This window comes from Poromitra crassiceps (genome assembly GCF_964638095.1).
Source record: "Poromitra crassiceps genome assembly, chromosome: 7".
NCBI classification, from domain to species: Eukaryota; Metazoa; Chordata; class Actinopteri; order Beryciformes; family Melamphaidae; genus Poromitra; species Poromitra crassiceps.
This window is the reverse complement of record NC_139628.1, coordinates 33,200,528-33,219,428: the sequence shown is the minus strand read 5'-3', so window position 1 is coordinate 33,219,428 and position 18,901 is coordinate 33,200,528. Positions and strand designations below refer to the sequence as shown.

Here is an 18,901-nt window from a genome sequence, read left to right as displayed (position 1 = left end):
GACGAGGGTGCGGCAAACAAGCTTTGGACTCTTTATGTACTTGTATGTTGACTTCAGAATTATTGAACCCATGTGCAGTACCAGTTTTGAAAAATCTTGTCACAGCCTCTCCAGGCTTTTGCTGTATTTCAATAATTTGCCATTTCATCAATATTCACTCTTTATACAAATTACAGGTACTCTTTGAACGATCTCAATACAAATCTTCAGAAGGTGGTCACATACACGCCAACAGCACACATGTATGAGACGGATGCCAGAAAAGTACACAAATGAAAGGCTTTGTGCAATACAAACTTCTTCAAGAAGATCTCTTGCGATGAGATCTTGCTCTCGTACACTGGGCATCTGCCCATGAAACAAAAGACCCACTGAGAGTAGGTAAAGAATTGGAACTTTTTGACCCTCATACCGTTGTATATTGTCATTCACAGCAGCACACTATATACATTAAATACTAAAATACAGGTTTTGCCTTCATCAAATTAGCATTTCTGCAGGCTGTGCAATGAGTTTATCATGAACATAAGTAAAAATCTTTCAGTTGATGGCACTCGCCCAGCTTGGTTGGAAGCAGGCAAACGTGGTTAATGCTGCATTCATGTGCTGTCAGAGTAATCGGAAAAATGAGATCCTCACTGGGGAAATTAAAATGAACGGATCGACGTTCAAGTCGGAACAACTCTGCGAAAAATGTTGGTACGTTGAGTTGCCGACTTGATGTCATAATGCAGAAACCATAGAGGTAGAAACATGGACAAAAGTAGATGCTTTGTTGATGGCAAGAAACAAATTTTATTTTGCTCACGTTATTTGCAATATGGTATTACCGGTAGTTGCTGTCCATGTCGAGCGGCTTAGATTAGTTAGAAAAGATACCTATTAGCATTAACCCTGATTTGGTTTTACACATTACGATCATTCCGACACCACAAGCACATGGACACAAATGTCGGAAAGACTTGCCCGCACGGAAAATGGGACCATCCGAGGAGCACATGAATGCAGCATAACTCCATGGCTATTTTCCTACGGTCTACCTCCCATCTTTGAAAACTTCGGATATATTTGTAGATAAAGTGCAGGAATTCCAAAGTCTCTCCATAAAACTATCATCTATTCCACATGTTAACCTTGGCGGTTAATGCCTCAATAGTCCAGACACACATTTCATATTCAAGTTTGCTGGTGCAAAGCTTGTGTGACCATGCACAGCTCACTCCTTGAAAATCTATGTCAACTCTTACTCCATAAATGTCTCCCTCTTGTTGGGAGGTGGTAAAGACCTGATTCCATAACAATTCTCCACCCAAATTATTGTGCCCCTCAGGCTCTGCTTTGGCACCCATATCTAATGTGAATATATTAACAGTTGACCACATGTCATAGAAAATAAAAAAGCAGAAGGCTTCAGTTTGGACGCAGGTTCAAATATACAGTTCAGCCCAAGCTGTACCCAGTTCCACCTCTCTTTCTCTCCCAGCCTCCTCCCCCCTCCTTCAGGCCGGGACACTCAATCTAGGTTCCCGCCCTCCCCCAGGTAGTCCAGCTCGGTGCTGGGTTTGTCCATGCCCAGGTCCAGGTCCATGTCCATGTCCATCATTCCCCCCAGGGAGTGCTGGTGGAAGTTGGCTGCGATCTGGTCGAAAGTCTTGCCCCGTGTCTCCGGCACCCGGAAGAATGTGAAGATGAGGAAGAAGAGGAGGAGTGCTGCGAAGATCAGGAAGACGTAAGGCCCGCACAGGTCCTGCGGAGGGATGGGAGGAAGATCGCAGATTAAAGGACTACAGATGGAAATGAGTTTCTTGCTAAATCTGGTGCACTTTCTGTTTTTTTTTCATTTTTCCTAATAGGCTAATTGTCTGTTTCTTTTTTTTATTATTGTTTTAATATATTTTATTCAATTTTCAATTAGGCAACAATATTTGTCTCAGTGTTTATACAATATTTCAAACAAAAGTAAAGTAATCCCCCCCTCCTTCCCGCATACATACAGACAGTAGAGAGAATAAAACATATACTGTGTATAAAGATATATATATATATATATAGATATATATATATCTATATATATATATACACATAATTATTGTGTTTCACCACCAGACTTCAATCAAACAAGTGAGCAGTGGATTACTTTACTGTAGATTCTTGTTCGCCCTCTGCCTGCTGCCACAATGTACAAGCATGCCACATCTGCCGTAGGTAAACAAAAAAGACTCACGGCGACATATTGGAAGCTCATGCCGATGATGAAGTTGGCAGTCCAGTTGGAGCAGCCGGCCACAGCCATGGCAGCCGGCCTTGGGCCCTGAGAGAAGAGCTCAGCCACGAAGAACCAGGGGATGGGCCCTGGACCCACCTCGAAGAAGGCCACAAACCCAAAGATGGCCAGCATGCTAATGTAGCTCATCCAGGGCACACTGTCCTGCCATGCGGGAGATGAGAGGGAATCAGTCTCAGTTGTTTTTCATGCTGACAGGAAAGCTCATATGGACTTCTCATATGTTAGATAGATAGATGTTGTGCTCTAACAGTACAGGATGTTTGATATCCTTTTGGGAGACTGACCAATAAGGAGAGAGCTTTGGGAGACTGACCAATAAGGCGAGAGCCACTGTCATGATGATGGCACAGATGCACATCCCGCCCAGTCCCAGCATGTGGAGCGTCCGCCGGCCCATCCTCTCGACCAGGAAGAGCTGTTGATTGGACAACAGGGTTACAGATACAGTAGGTCAGCACCCACAGAGGCCAATGGGAGCTGTTAAAAGTTCAGTTGGGGGGTGTACTGAAATAGAATTGCATAATGATATTTTCACATTCAGTCTGAAGAACAGCGATCCCTCCTGAGGGCGTAGCTTTGTACCATCTTAACCCAATCAGTGACATTGAGACATCTCGACCTGACAAACCAAACTCAGCCTGTTTGGACGCAGAACTATTCGAGAGGCGGACCACCGATATCCCCCCCGTTATCTTATTTGCTCTGTGATAACTATGTTAAACAGTAATAGAGGCAGACACGGGTATAAAAGCAGTGCTGTACACTCTAGTACTGTACACAATATTTATTGAACACTCTTGAAAATTGACGTTCTTTTGTAAGAATGGAGATGTGTAAACTGTAGCCACCAAGCTTTCGAGGCACGGATGACGGTCGGTTTCATTACTGACCGAGACGACAGTGAAGGCGCAGTTTACGACGCCGGCTCCGATGGTGGCATAGACTGGACTCTGGACTCCCGCCTTCATGAAGATACTGGTGGAGTAGTAGAATATCTGGTCAGAGGAGTGAGAGCGGATTAGCATGATACCAGAATTGCACTGCACCGATTCCCATTTTTGAAGCATTTTGAGATTTTCTAGATTCACTTCAAACACTGGAACATCAAATATATCAGCTACGACAATATCATCGATGCAAAAATATGCACAAATATTGATCACACTTTTTCCACCCCTCTCTCACGGCGCAAACACACTGGAGACGGAAGTGGCGCGGAAGTGAGGCGAAGTGAGCAATGAATGGCAGCCAGACATGAAGTCAGTGCAAGTTGTGCTTAGTATCTGAAGAAAATAGTTGAGAGTGCTCGGAGGTCCAAACAGGTGCGATGAAGGTGCTCTTTGGTGGGGATCACAAAAGTTCAAAAAAGAAAGCGCCAAGGCACTTGTCTGGCAAAAAGTCTAAAGTCTTTATTGAGATGGCTATTTCATTATGAAATGTTTAAAAACATAACTAGTGCATGTAGCCTTCTTCAGTACAGGATGTGATCGGCGCGGAGCAAAACAGGCCGCTTCTGGTGTGAATGGTCAGGGAACTGCTGGAGCTGAATTTACACCTCTTTACACCTCTTCCGTTTGCAGTGTGTTTGCGCCGTCATGCATAGGCTATTTGATTATGTGCTTTTAAATCTGTCAAATAAATGCATACATAATGACAGAAAGAAAGAAAGAAAGAAAGAAAGAAAGAAAGAAAGAAAGAAAGAAAGAAAGAAAACAAAGTAACGGATAAAGAAAAAAAGAAATCGATAGCCTATTGCAATTTGAGAATACCTCTTATTTGGCTATAGAGAGCCAAAGTGGAACGTCACTTCCTGCTTCAGCACTGTACCAGAGATTTTCATCCACCATTTATTTTCCCACAGACATTTCGTAAAATGCTTATAAAAATAGTTTTACTTGTTCAAACCAAACGGTTCAGATATATTTAGAAACAGGAGAGACCGCATAACATTTCACTCGGACCAAAACGTTTAAAAAAAATGCGGGTTTAAAGAAAATATTTTTTCAATGTTGCTGTTTTTAGTTTTGGTCCGAGTGAAATGTTCTATGGTCTCTCCCGATTCTAAATCTATCTGAAGCGTTTGGTTTGACCGAGTAAAACTATTTTTATAGGCATTTTACGAAATGTCTATGGGAAAATAAACTGCGGAAGAAAATCTCTGGTACAGTGCTGAAGCAGGAAGTGACGTTCACTTTGCCTCTGTATACTATAAACAATCTAGAGCCTCTGACTCACCGCGTTGACCCCGGACAGCTGCTGTGAGAGCTGCAGCATGATGGCGATGACCATGGGCTGGCGGTAGAGTGGCGAGCGGAAGAGCTCGACGATGGACACCTTCAAGATTCAAGAGATGATGTTATTTGTCTTGGACATACAGGCTGCCACATAATACATACAACAGTTAGTGCAATAACAGAGAACATTTAGCACCTTCCTCTCCATGTCCATCCTCCTCTTCTCCTCTTTCATCTCTGCCAGCATGTCCCCCACCTCCTGCCTGCCTGTCAGCCGCCGCAGGCCTGGAACACAGCCAGGGGCAGAAGGAGAGAGAGATCCAGGGATGAGATGTGCGTGTTCTTCTGATCTATTCGTGTGTGGCAATCACATTGACCCTCTTTATACCTGGCATTAAATGTGTTTTTAAGTGATCAGATTGCAATCGGATAGTGCTTGACCACATTAACCTGATTACATTTACACCTGGTATTAATATGTGTCTCCAGTGCCCACACTGACATCTGATTGTGATCGGATCAGGCTAGCTCCATAGTGTGTAAAGCAGCAGAATAACAGTGGTGACTGTTGTATGTGGATTGAGAATGCATTTGCATTGTCACTGGTGTTAAATGTGGTCACAATTGTGTCCCTGACCACCTCCGGAGGTGGTTCGGCCGATCCGATCACAATCCCTTCCTCAATGTGTCTTGGGTGCATTTACACCTCTACTTTCATGTGTTCAAGCAATATCCTATTGCAATCTGATCACCCAAAACACATTTTAATTCCAGGTGTAAATGGGGTCTTTGAGTTTTGGAACTTTTGGAGTGAGGGCATTTTAGCAAAGTGAGGCTATTTTGGTTGGTACTCATGCCTTCAAGGGGCTGGGTTTAGGGCTGGGACTCCATCACAATTTTCCAAAAGGCTTGTGCCGCATAATCAAAGTGTTTTGTAACCAAACCTACAGTAGGAAGCAGAGTCTAACATCTGATGGCAGGGTGCGCATTATCAGTCAAGAAATATCCGGGAGATAATGAGGTCAATCTTGGTCTTTTGGACGCACAGTACAAAACACTTGGATTATGTTGCATTAGCTGTTTTATACAGTGGAGTTTCTACTGACACGGGGGCAAGTAGATCCTACTCTAAAATATGGAAACCTTGAATAAAATCTAAAAGTATAAAAACAAATATGGAAAACTCCATAATTGACTGGCCAATCAATCTGAAACTGCACATGGAGATTGAGCATTGCCATAGGCCGGGACTGACAAAGCTGCTTTTTCAAATGTCCCAAACTTGAGCTCTTTATTAGCATTTCTGTGCAGAGTTGTGGCGTGCCCAGGACGGTATGGACTAATAATGACTATAATGAATTCTAGTCATAATGAATGATTGCTGTTAGTAAGTGGAGTGATGTCCTGCGCTCACCGCTCTTGGCGTGGTGCTCCTGGCTGCGGACGATGTAGAGGAATCTGGGGCTCTCGGGGCAGAAGGGCAGCAGTGCCATCTGAAGCACCGTGGGCAGAACAGTTACCCCCAGCAGGACGGGCCACAGGTCCTCACTGCCCAGTAACGACTCCAGACCCAGCACCTACACAGCCAGAGACGGCACATATATAACAGACTCCAGACCCAGCACCTACACAGCCAGAGACGGCACATATATAACAGACTCCAGACCCAGCACCTACACAGCCAGAGACGGCACATATATAAGTAACGACTCCAGACCCAGCACCTACACAGCCAGAGGCGGCACATATATAAGTAACGACTCCAGACCCAGCACCTACACAGCCAGAGACGGCACATATATAAGTAACGACTCCAGACCCAGCACCTACACAGCCAGAGGCGGCACATATATAAGTAACGACTCCAGACCCAGCACCTACACAGCTAGGGACGGCACATATATAACAGACTCCAGACCCAGTACCTACACAGCCAGAGACGGCACATATATAAGTAACGACTCCAGACCCAGCACCTACACAGCCAGAGACGGCACATATATAAGTAACGACTCCAGACCCAGCACCTACACAGCCAGAGGCGGCACATATATAAGTAACGACTCCAGACCCAGCACCTACACAGCCAGGGACGGCACATATATAACAGACTCCAGACCCAGCACCTACACAGCCAGAGACGGCACATATATAACAGACTCCAGACCCAGCACCTACACAGCCAGAGACGGCACATATATAACAGACTCCAGACCCAGCACCTACACAGCCAGAGACGGCACATATATAACAGACTCCAGACCCAGCACCTACACAGCCAGAGACGGCACATATATAACAGACTCCAGACCCAGCACCTACACAGCCAGAGACGGCACATATATAACAGCATGAGTTCAAGATTTAAAAAAAAAAGACACCCAAAATATATATTAAAAAATTGCACTTTTGGAAAGCCACTTGCACAATGCACAATGCAAAAGGATGAACATCTATTAACTGTTTTAGATGCTGCCTGAGGAAGAGTGCTAAGCTTGAAACGTGTTGCTTAATCTGGCCCTCTGGCCCTTAAGCATGCCCTCAACATCGACCCTGGCACCCATATCACAAATGTAGATCTTTACCAAGAGCTGCCTAAGCTAAGTGAGAAGACACGATTCAGGTGGCTGAGGCTTGCTGGGCACTGTTATAGACATCCGGAGCTAGCAGCACAGAAGCTGCTACTGTGGGAGCCGACACACGGAACTAAAAGAAGGGGAAGACAGCAACTAACATATGTGGACACTTTAAGGCGAGACACCGGGCTGACTGCAGGAGAAATTGGAACGTGTATGCAGGCGAGGGAGGAATGGAGATCCATCATTGCCCGAGGAACCCACTCGACCTGATGATGAATCTGCATGTAGTCTATCACTGTATCTTATGATTGTTCTTTATTGTTTTGCGCTTAGCAGCTTATATACATGTCCATTCTTTGCACTGAAATGGCTTTTCTGAGTACCTCCAACCTTTTCATTCTATCCCCAATCCTTGAACAATCTGATTTATGATTTGTGCACCATGGATATCACAGTGTGCAGTCATACATACCTGTGCTATGAGAATGCCAGTGACTATGGCCAGCTGGTGCAGAGTGCCCAGCGCCCCTCGCAGGCTGGTGGGAGCGATCTCACCCACATACATGGGCGTCAAGCCTGATGCCAACCCTGGAGAGAGGACATGTCATGTGAGACACAGAGACGAGTGTCCCTTTAAAGTTCACCCCCCCCCCCCCATCCAAAAACAAACAAACAAACAAACAAGACAATTTCCTATAACACACAGGGAGGCAGCCTTCTCCAAAACAACTGAAGTCAGAACTGAAGTCAGTGGGGACCAGTTCTTCAGAGTTCCAAAAAGACCTATATTTACGCCATAATTTAGTGCAAATCTTAACTCCAGCTGATTGATTTGCTATAGGTCTTTTTATTCACAGTGCGATTGTTTGCCTGTTTTTATTTTGAAACTCTAAAGGTCCCCATTGACTTCAGTTGTTTTGGAGGAGGCTGCTACGACGTTGTGCTGGGAACCTCCCTGTGTGTTATATGGACTAACAAATGTCACCTGTGTCTCCCTGTAAGAGACTGGCTCGTGTAGCCAGCACTGTATGTGTCTTGCTCCAGGATATTTCTCTTTAATCCTTGACAAACTATGCACTTTTGAATAATATCCTGCATGAATGTAAACATGATCTGACTCAAATGTGGTCGACTTGACAGCTTGAAGAAACAACAAAGATCACACAGAAGAGGAAAGAAAAGAAAGAAGAAAACAACAACAAAGAGAGAGATAGAGACCAGCCAGCGGACTGCTCACCACAGTAGGCGCCGATGATGAAGCGTCCGAGGATCATCATCTCGAAGGAGCGACTGACCTTGGACATTCCCATCAGCCCTCCTCCGATGAAGGCAAACAGGTTGTTTACGAGCATCGCTTTCCTCCTGGGAAAAAACACGGAACACATCATTGCAATAATTCAGTTCCAGAACACTACACACAGCACCATATATCCACATACTATATGTTATCACCTGATGATCATTGCTCAATATAAATGATGAAAATCCTCAAAAACACCCGATTTACTCACAGGAATCCTTGATATTTTATTTGATCCTAAATGTGACTATATAGATGGCAAAATAAATAACTATTTGGAATGGAATTTTATTTCCCTGCCACCAATCATTTTGATGTTGGTGTCACATTTGTAACAATGTCTCATTTTGGAACAAAACGTGTCATTTATATCATCCAGGAAAAGAACATGATCTAAAATTGTTAGGCTGAAAATAAGTTGTCTCAGCATTTGAAGAGCAAGATGAGATACTAACCATTTGAAAAAGTAACACCCATTCTTACAAAATAATGAATAGCAAAAAAATATGAACAGATAATAATAAAGAAAGATATTTTAGATGTGTGTAAAACCTTTCCAATTTCCCTTGACCTGTGCACAACCTGAACTACACATGCTACTGAAAAGACATTCACATTGTTATCTGTTAGCCTCCAGAGGGCAGTGTGACACAAAGAAGACTTCAGTCAGTTACTGAGCTCCTAACTGCAATCAGGAGCTGTTCCTTCTGTTTAAAAAGGGAAACGTTATGGAAGGTATGTTTCAGTGACACAGCAGAGGTAGACGGAGCAGGTAATCAAAGTCTTAATGTCAACAATCAACCAGGCACATACTGGAACACTTGACTTTGCAGACTGACCATTGCTGGCAAGGTTGACATTTTTCCATTTTATTGAAGCTGCTTTTAGACCGTGATCACGAACAGTCCTGCCAAAAAGTTGCTTTATTGCAAACATTATTTTCCCAGTGCTGTCTAGCACAGTTACCGCTTGGCAATAACAATGGCAGGAGGTTGATTCTCACTCACTACCTAGACTAAAAAAAACAACACATTACGAAATTAATTACTTGCAGCACGTCATCTAGTTAGTAAAACAAATGTTAACGCCTTCTTCCATGCTTGCCTGTTGCAGTTTCTGCACCAGTCTCTCTTCCAAAACCGGAACTATTTTGGTCAGGAGATGATGCGAAGTTGGAATGGTTGTTCAGAGATGAAGTCTTCAGTTTGGCCAGGTTTATTGGGAGGGCTTGGAAACTCAGAATGGAAAAGCTGTTCATCTGAATATATAATTCTGTCTTGTTTATGTTTGAGCATTTTGTAGCTTGTTTGTTGATTTGTTTGTATTGTTGAACTTGAATGATTTGTGTCTTGTAAGCCCAGACGGGCTGGGCACCTTGAATATGGTGCATGACACAGAAATAAAAATCTATCTATCTATCTATCTATCTATCTATCTATCTATCCAATAGGAAGGCAAACCGACATAAAGATTGTCTGTTAATAACTATGGCTGCACCTCGCGCACTTTTGGAAAGCTCCCGCTGTCCCGCCCAGCCACACCGGTGAGTGTGACCTCCACCTTGTCCCGTCTGCACCCAGTTGAACACGGTGTGCTGGGAAAGAATTGGGATCCGCTTTCGATCAGTGGGTGCTGCGGCCCAGTCTGTATCCAGGCTCAGGTTACCTCCTGAATGACTGCGACTGGGACTGGAACACAGGCCAGGGGATCCATTTTGGATCCCCGCAGACGTAGAAAGGGGACACTAATCTGTCCTGACTCAGAGTTTACAATGCCCAAGCCAAAGACAGCTTGGACTGAGGTTTTGTGTAGAGTTTGGTTGGAGCTGTTGTATTATTAAGGCCAGACAGATGATACATACACCTGTCTGTCCAACAGTAGGTTTGCATTGCCATTGGTTCATAAGTGAATAAAGCAGTGTTACTGTGTGCATGTACAGCTGTGATTGTGTGGACTTCCACACCCGCCCCCAAAAAGACATGTGTAGCCTATGATAGCGGGTGTGAGCTAGCAAGTAGCTTCACCACTCTGCTCACATTGTGTCAAAGCTTTACTCTTCAGCAGTTTTGGGTCAACGGCAAAGCTTTAGATTCTGATTCTGATTCATCTGACACACGAGGAATTTGACTTGGTGCAGCGTGTAGCCGTCACATCAATAGTAGAAGACAAAAACAATATAGAAAGACAATCACACCAAATTTAAGGTGCAGTCCTTTAAAGCAGTGGTTCTGGGGGTCCGGGGACCCCCAGGGGTCTGTGGCACTTTGCAAGGGGGTCCGCGAAAGGTTTTCAGGAAAATAAAAATAAAAACTTTTTTTTGCAAAAGCTTCCATAGTTCAACGAAAATATTTTATGCTTTAAATCTAAAATGGTTAATGGATTACATTCTAATCTAACAAACCTATCAATTTAAAAGTCAAGCACGTAACCGTGGAAACAATTAAGCTTAGCCCAAAATCACAAATCAGAATGAGGGGGTCCCCAGTATATTTTCTATCTTGGTCCTTGGCTGAAAGACATTTGAGAACCTCTGCTTTAAAGTGAGGTGTGATAGGGGGTAGGATCGTGTCAGTGGGGGCACCCCAGCCTGTCGCCAGGGCTCAGGGGTACCCTAAACTGGAATGTGTGACTTAGTGCAGATCTGTCGATGCCTGTGATTTTCCCTCCTACCTGCCCAGCCACTCGGAGACGAAGCCCACGCAGAAAGAGGAGAACATGCCTCCAATGGAGAAGATGGCCACAGACAGGGACCAGAGGGAGGTGAGGGTGCCTGTGGGGATTGCCTCTCCATACCGGTGCACCCAGGTGGCATTGTAGTCCGCCTCAATGATCTGCACCGGGCAGATAAGGAGAAAAGACGAGACATATTAAACAACGCCCCACTAAGAGCTCTCTCATAGCAGCTTAGGAGTGAAACAGAGCAGAGCAGAATACATTAAGTCACATGCTAAATTCAGATTTGGAGTTCTGGATCATGTTGCCTCATATAGTTAAGGTAACCTGATTAGAGACAGCACTCCTCTGGGATGATTTCCACTGTGACAATAGCAAACTGAATTTAAAGTGGAACTTTCCAAATAACTAAGCACAGATAAAACATAAACTATCTTTGAGAAACCCAGAGAAAACCAATTGTTAAATTCATCCAAGCAAGGTTTACTGAGTGTGAACGCTCTCTTATTTTTCAATACAGTCGTTTTTACAGTAGTATTTTGTTTACAATAAATTGCATCATATTACCTCTTCACTAGACGTTCTGTTGGATCTCTGCTCTAATTATTAGCTAGCTTACTTGTCTCTATTGTGAAACTGTGACTTTAATATTCAATTAATAAAGTCAATTAAGCAGGTGCCACAGGCTTGTCAATGTTGCTGCAATTCCCTGGTCAATAAAAGTCATAGATTACTTAATGCCCCTTTAATTCCATTGCTAATAATAATAATAGATCAATGTCAGGAAGTGAAAGCCACCAAAACCTGCTCTCCTGTGTTTTCTGCACTTTATACTTTCATCTATAATGTTGTTGCTTTTAGGTGCTTTCGTTGTAATTATTGTAGCTGTGTTGTGATTTATGCAGTCCTGTTAATGTTTTGTTTTAGTCCCATCTATGTTGCTGTGTGTCTGTAACTTGATGTTGTCATGTTACGTTTTTTTTTTTTTTTTTTCACGTTGCTGACCCTGTCTTGGCTAGGTCTCACTTGTAAAAGAGGTTTCAACCTCAATGTGACTTCCTGGTTAAATAAAGGTTAAATAAAAATAAAAATCTGTCTGATGAAATTCAAACTTGCTCATGGTGAGTGAACCACCCACTCTTCTTTGTTATATACATATAGGCTATATAAGGAGGATAATCTTCACGGACGTTAATCAACATTCCAAAAGTCATAAAAGTTATTCACGTAGGCCTATGTGAAGATTATCCTGCTGAACCCAAATTTGCATTCCCATAAACTTTTGTTAACCACAGACCTTATTTTATGCATTGAAGTGAAATCCCCATTCTAAAACCCCATTCACTTTTCCTCTTACGAACCCGGAAGTATACTTCCGGACTCATTCCTGCGGTTCTCTATTGAGACCTTATGATCTGAGAGAGTATAGCTAATTGTTCAGTATGTTGACAGTAACAAACTCCGTTGTCTCTCTCTTGCTAATACGCTTCTATCAACAGGGCCATCCCCCAAATGTCACTCAGCTCACACTACTCTGTTCTATTCTGGTTTTAGGGTCTCTGTGACAATCTGGCAGCAGAGTCATGTTTTTGGCAGCAGCAGCGACGGGTAAAGGTGATCACCAGAGGTCAAAATACTATGAGGCCAAGTCAGACACAACTGTCCATTCATCTATGTCTCTGTATGACTGTGTATGCATTACCACATGCATATTCTCTGGACTGGTGACCGATTTGGTGTGACATACAGTACCGTAAATTCCGGACTATAAGCCGCACCGGTGTATAAGCCGCACCTGCAAAGTTGACTATTTTTTTCTTATATAAGCCGCACCGGACTATAAGCCGCGGGTGTTTTAATTGGTTTTTTTTTTTTTTTTTTTTTTTTTTTTTGTGTTTTAATGTTTAATTACCATATGTAAGGGTTCATGCACAGAGGGGATTGTCGGGAAAGAGATGGCTGTTTGAGGAAGCTCCCATTTATTAACATTTCAACAAAACAACATAACACAACACCACCTGTGTTGTTTTTTACAGTGCACACAGTGTCATACAGTGTCATACAGTGTGGTGAAAAGAGGGCAAGAGAGGAAATTAAAACTTATTATAGTTATATAGGATTTATAGTTAGAAAGAGTGCTAAAAAAGAGAGATTTTTTTTTTTTTTTTTTTTAATCCATAGATAAGCCGCACCGTTATATAAGCCGCAGGGGCCAAAAAAAGGCCAAAAAACGGGAAAAAAGGTGCGGCTTATAGTCCGGAATTTACGGTACTATGAAATATCTGAAGTAAGGGTAGATTCAGGGGTGAAAATAATATAAATACACATCTCTCTCTCTCTCTCTCTTCCTTTCTCTGTAGTCAACAACTGACTCCCCATCCCAAAGTTTTTCTGTTTCTCTCAAAACTGTTGCACACTCATTGCATCAGTTGACGGCATCACATGCCTTGGGCTGATTCCCCTGTCCCACTTGATTTTCTAAACACCGTCGGCACGCTCTGACTGACTGTGGATGTTGTTGTGGATGTTGTGGTGTCAAACGCACCGCCTCGCGGAAAATGATGAAACAGCGAGAAAGAACTTAGGAATCAAAGGGAGGTGTGTTTGAACGTCACTGTATCATCCTCCTGCAGGGACGTGTGTTTGAACGTCACTGTATCATCCTCCTGCAGGGACGTGTGTTTGAACATCACTGTATCATCCTCCTGCATCCTGCACGAGCACTTCCACCAGCAGGATCTCTGTCTTTTACAACAGAATCAAACAGAACCAGACAGCGTGGATCTGAGACTATGCTAAATCCTGCTGGACAATTCCAGGGGACACTGAGTTAACCCAGCAGCCCAGTCACCAGAATAAAACGTTAGCATCTTATGTGTCTGCAAATCAAGGATACCAAGAATTTGAAATAAAACGTCAGCATTTTACATTTCAAAAAACGTCGACATATAAGGTTTATGCAAAATCACGGATAGTACAATCTCCATGTACATTTGAAACAAAATGGTTATTTTCAAAACCTCGCTGGCTTTACAACATTAAATGCGAATAACACAATCTTAACAACTTTGGTCATATTTAGGCAAGTAAAACCGCCGGGACTCGAACATGGCCCTCCAGTGTGAAAGGCAAGTGTTTATTAGTGTTTACGCCCTTACTGGCCACCATGCTATCTCAATAGCAGACATACAATGCCAACTTTTTATTCTGGTGACCATGCCTCATGTTGAACACCCCCCCCCCCCCCCCCCCCCTTGAAGGATAATTTTTTTAATCAAGTTTTTTTTCTTTTCTGATTTCTCTCTTGTTTTCTCCCCAATTGTATTTGACCAATTCCCCCTGCTGTCCCGGTCATTGCTCCACCCCCTCTGCCGCTCTGGGGAGAGTTGTAGACTAGCACATGCTTCCTCCGATACATGTGCAGTCGCCAGCCATTTCTTTCCACCTGACAGCGAGCAGTTTCACCGGCAGGACGTAGCGTGTAGGAGCATCACACTATTCCCCAAGTCCCCCCCCCCCCCCCCCGCGCCCCGAACAGGCGCCCCAACCAACTAGAGGAGGCACTAGTGCAGTGTCCAGGACTCATACCCCACCTGCTTCCCACCCGCAGTCCCGGCCAATTGTGTCTGTAGGAATGTCTGACCAAGCCCGGAGGTACTGCTACCGGGAATTGAACTACACTACCCAGATGCCCCTGAAGGATCCTCTGACATCAGGACAGGCGGCCTTACCTTCTGAGGAGCATTGATGACACCGATGTTGTAGCCAAACTGCAGAGATCCCAGCACAGCGGTGAAGACTGAGAGAGCAAGGGTTCCAGTCACTATCTGTGGTCCACACACACACACACACATAGAGAGCATAACAACGCATTAAAAACAATATTACAGTACTTTGAGAATGGTGATGAATGTGATGAGAATGGTCTGTGTAAATGACAAATGAAAATGAAGCTTATGTGGAAACGATTCACTCAAAGTCTGTGGCAGTCATTCACACATGCATGTATCTATTCTACTCTCTCTCTCTCACACACACACACACACACATACACACACACACACACACACACACACACACACACACACACACACACACACACACACACATAGCCCAACTGCCCTAATATCTACTATATATAACTGTGATCCTCACGAGAGACAATCCGTTAAGGGCGGTCCATGTGTTCACAGTCAGTCTACTTTGTTCTTGGCGCCTGAACTTTAGCTTCCCTCCAGTTTCCCATCATGCCTCAGGCACCTGTCTCCGCGGTGACTGACAAGAGGCCCTCGGAGTGTTATAATAATATAATAATGATAATATTTATTTATAGAGCACTTTTCACAATCCATGTTACAAAGTGCTTCACAAAGGCAGCAAAATAAACAGACAAAAAACCATCAGGTTTGTAAAGGAAACAGATAAAAACTATTTGGTGTATAAAACCCCAATACAGTGTAGCAAAATATAGAATTGTTTTCTTTTTTTATTAAATAAAAGACAGTTGAGGTCTGGTTGTGAGATTTTGGTCAGATCAGTTACTTATAGCAACAAGGATTGTGTCGCTAACTAACGACTCGAGAGACTGAAAACCCAAAGTTGACATGAATCAGATAAAGACTTGAGCCTCAGGTGAGTTCTTTTGGATGTTTCATTGTCATTTCCTGACCAAACACCTTCTGTAGTAGAGTTAGGGGGATTAGTAAGATATCGTTGTTGTCTTGCGCAAACTTTGTGGCTCCAATTTTGACGATTTTCATGTTTTATCTTAATTGGGAGGATGACATCTTCCTCTGTGGGATGAGGAAGCTCTACACTTGAGTTTAGGAAAACCTTGCAAAAAAAAAATCAGGCTAAAAAACAAAGCTGTTTATTTTAACTCCTGAAAAGTTGGACATGCAAAGTTTTCACCCGACAACAGCGATATGATGTAACTTAAAAATGTCCCTAGATTTGAGTGCAACTTTTTGATTGACAGGGAAACAGCAGTCCATACACATGGTACATCTTTGCTGTGTACTATCTGGAAAAAAGAAAAGTTTTGTTTTATATTTTGCCAACATGTAAAAAAGGAAAAAAATAATAAAGAAAACAAGTTGTATTCTATTCTATTCAATTCTATTCTATTCAGCAGCGTTGGAGTGTCTTTTGTGTGTCTGTAACTCTGTGACTTGACCTTGCTGTGTTGAGTCTCCAGATAAGTACTGTTTAGTATTCATGAACCAAAACAAAAGGGCATGTGTTTTTGTGTGTGTTTTTGTGTGTGTGTGTGTGTGTGTGTGTGTGTGTGTGTGTGTGTGTGTGTGTGTGTGTGTGTGTGTGTGTGTGTGTGTGTCCTTGCTGCAGAAAAGGGTAGAGCACCAGAGGCAGTCGGTCATGTTCTGTAGACTAGCCTACCTGTTTTTTTTAATAACAGGAACACATTCCTCTTTACAGTTTAATAGAGTTTACCTTTACATACAGTCTATCGCATTTTGATGAAGTTGCTATTCTATTCTATGAATAGTACAGTTTGATCGTATGTGCATATGAACAGTTTTCAAGAGTTGACCAAGACTGCATGGGATATGGTCCCTTGATACTAAAAGGGAGACCTGTTTCACCAAGTGTTTGTTTTGGCTTTGTTTGAGTTTCCACACTACGGGGATTTATGAAATAGTGATGCTAACATTTCTGGACCAGTAAATGTACCCATATCAGGAATACACAGTCAGCCTCCTGTTTATTGTCAGTGGAGCAGCTTCAGGACTCCTGTTTCAAACTGGGGAAGGGAGAGACTTTATTAGGACCCAAAACTGTCCAAGATCACAGGAATAACATGTCAGTTCTGCTTCATGGTGGATCTCGTGGGTTTCAAAGCTACACTCACAGCAACCAGGACCAATCTGGTCGAGCGAGCACTGATAATGAATTGTCAAACAGAGCTGGAGGGGACAAGAGGGTTTTGTTTATGTGAGTGGTGAAGAGAAACCAGTCAGACCAGGTGGCCTGACAATCCTAATAAACTGCTGCTTAGCTCTGACCTGTAAGCACATATTTGCCTGCTCAAGGTCAGAACTAAATAAGGGCCAAAGCCAAGTCAGGTCAGGCTTGATGTTAGTTTCTTGAAGTTAGTTGTGGGTTGTAGATGGCTGTTGCTCTCTCGGGTCTGGAATGGATCACCTACGTAGCCTATGGTATGGCCTATATTGCTGAACAAATCCTTTTAAAACACATATCGACTAGTCTATTGTATGGCACTTGGGGGGGGTATATGTTAATGATGAGGAAAGTTATATATATATATATATATATATATATATATATATATATATATATATATATATATATATATATATATATAGCGGATTTGTCGTTTTTTTTCTTCTTCTTCTATTAGGTAAATGTGTTCCAAGACAACAAAGTTTTTAAGTTATCTTAGGAACATTACATAAGCTTAGGTATAATGCAGCCTACTACAGACATAGACCCGTGCGTAAAATCAATGGAAATGCGCGCATGGCACAATGTGGAAATGCGCATGGACTTTCTCACAGACAGTATATACATTTCACCACACCGCTTTTACGCATCATCAAAAAGATTTTTTGAAATTACCTCCCCTCCGAGCTGCTGAAACCCGGCCGGCATGACTTTGACAGCGCCAGACAGCCAGTCGCAGTCGGTGACAGTTGCGTCTCTGGTGCCAAATGGAGACCACCACCACGTGAAACTCTCCCCAAAAGGAAAATAATCTCGACTAGGATCTTTGGCACTTCTGAGAAAAAACAACTGGAAAAGTAGAATCCACGTCAAAAGAGCATGCCAACGTAATAGATCTTCTGCAGCGCGTCCTCCCTTGTTTGAAGTTTGTGTTGTGTCCGTCCGGCCCGGGATAGATGAGTGACACCCGCACACGCACATGCACGCCTCTCTCTCTCCGTGTCCAGAGGGGAGGGAGGAAGGGGGGCTGATATTGAGGGCGACAGACAGAGGTCGTCTTTTGTGGCAAGAGGCGCAAGCAGGAAGCTGTTTTGACCTTAACCACCATTGGCTGAAGCCTGGAAGAGTGTTCTCTGTATACAGAAAGACCAACATGCACGACACAAGACTGTGGTGACAAGAGGGTCCCCTCCCCTCCCTCTCTCTCACAGGTGATGGACATGGGCTAAAAACACGATTGCCTTAGATTATAATTGAAATGTTCTACTATTGACTACTATCTACTATCACTATTGAAACAGCAGAATTGTACCAGCAGACTAAACAATAGCTTACATCTTATCACTGTCTGGAGCTCTTTAGTGGGCCAATGAGAGTTTTGCTGACGGCCAAATTTGGTCTCTATGCGGGTCCTGATTTTGCAACCATGTTACATTACTTTCGCTGATCTTTTTTAAGAGCAAGAAATCTGTAAAGGAGCCTATGCAAAAAGAAGCAATGTGCAAACATGGGATATGTCTCTGTGATGGACACAGACAAGGATGTGGTGCATTTTAACTCTCTTTTTCCCACGGCGCTGGGCAAGTGGCCATGCCACGGTCATAATAAGATGGAAAAGTCAGGACAGTCAGTCATTCAGTCCGTCATGGACGTTTAGTGAGTTTTAGTGGGGAAAGGGCCGTAGCTAAGGATGGGAAGGTGCTAGGGAGTCGGGATTCGAGGGTAGCATTAGTGGCTAGGGGAATATGGGTGGGGGTGCGGGGGGTGCCATTGGGGTGTGGCACCGCTGTGGGCTTAAAGGTTTGTGCTTGTTTCAATGCTCATAACCTTTAAGGCACAAGATGGTAATATTCAAATGAACAATTTGATTTATAGACCCGCAACCTGTTTGAGATGCATCAGCTGC

General features: G+C 43.3%; 1 protein-coding gene across 1 annotated transcript; it reads right to left on the bottom strand.

Moving 5' to 3' along the window:
- Positions 1-153: 153 nt before the first annotated feature.
- Positions 154-17,919, bottom strand: LOC310779910 (solute carrier family 2, facilitated glucose transporter member 4-like). Its single transcript, XM_083640422.1, has 12 exons — positions 17,671-17,919; positions 14,805-14,900; positions 11,071-11,231; positions 8,338-8,462; positions 7,573-7,688; positions 5,936-6,098; positions 4,718-4,806; positions 4,523-4,621; positions 3,178-3,282; positions 2,601-2,702; positions 2,225-2,428; positions 154-1,747 (listed from the first exon to the last, which is right to left on the bottom strand). The coding sequence occupies exons 1-12, from the start codon at positions 17,701-17,703 to the stop codon at positions 1,514-1,516; spliced, it is 1,527 nt and encodes a 508-aa protein (XP_083496548.1). The 5' UTR covers positions 17,704-17,919; the 3' UTR covers positions 154-1,513.
- Positions 17,920-18,901: the final 982 nt, after the last annotated feature.

What these genes read in the sequence shown, in the direction of transcription:
- LOC310779910 (XM_083640422.1), bottom strand. Translation starts at nt 17,703, where the DNA reads ATGCCGGCCGGGTTTCAGCAGCTCGGAGGGGAG. An exon ending in TTCAGCAGCTCGGAGGGGAG is followed by an intron (nt 14,901 to 17,670) that starts GTAATTTCAAAA and finishes TGTGGACCACAG; the next exon opens with ATAGTGACTGGAACCCTTGC. An exon ending in GTCTCCGAGTGGCTGGGCAG is followed by an intron (nt 8,463 to 11,070) that starts GTAGGAGGGAAA and finishes GTTTTTTCCCAG; the next exon opens with GAGGAAAGCGATGCTCGTAA.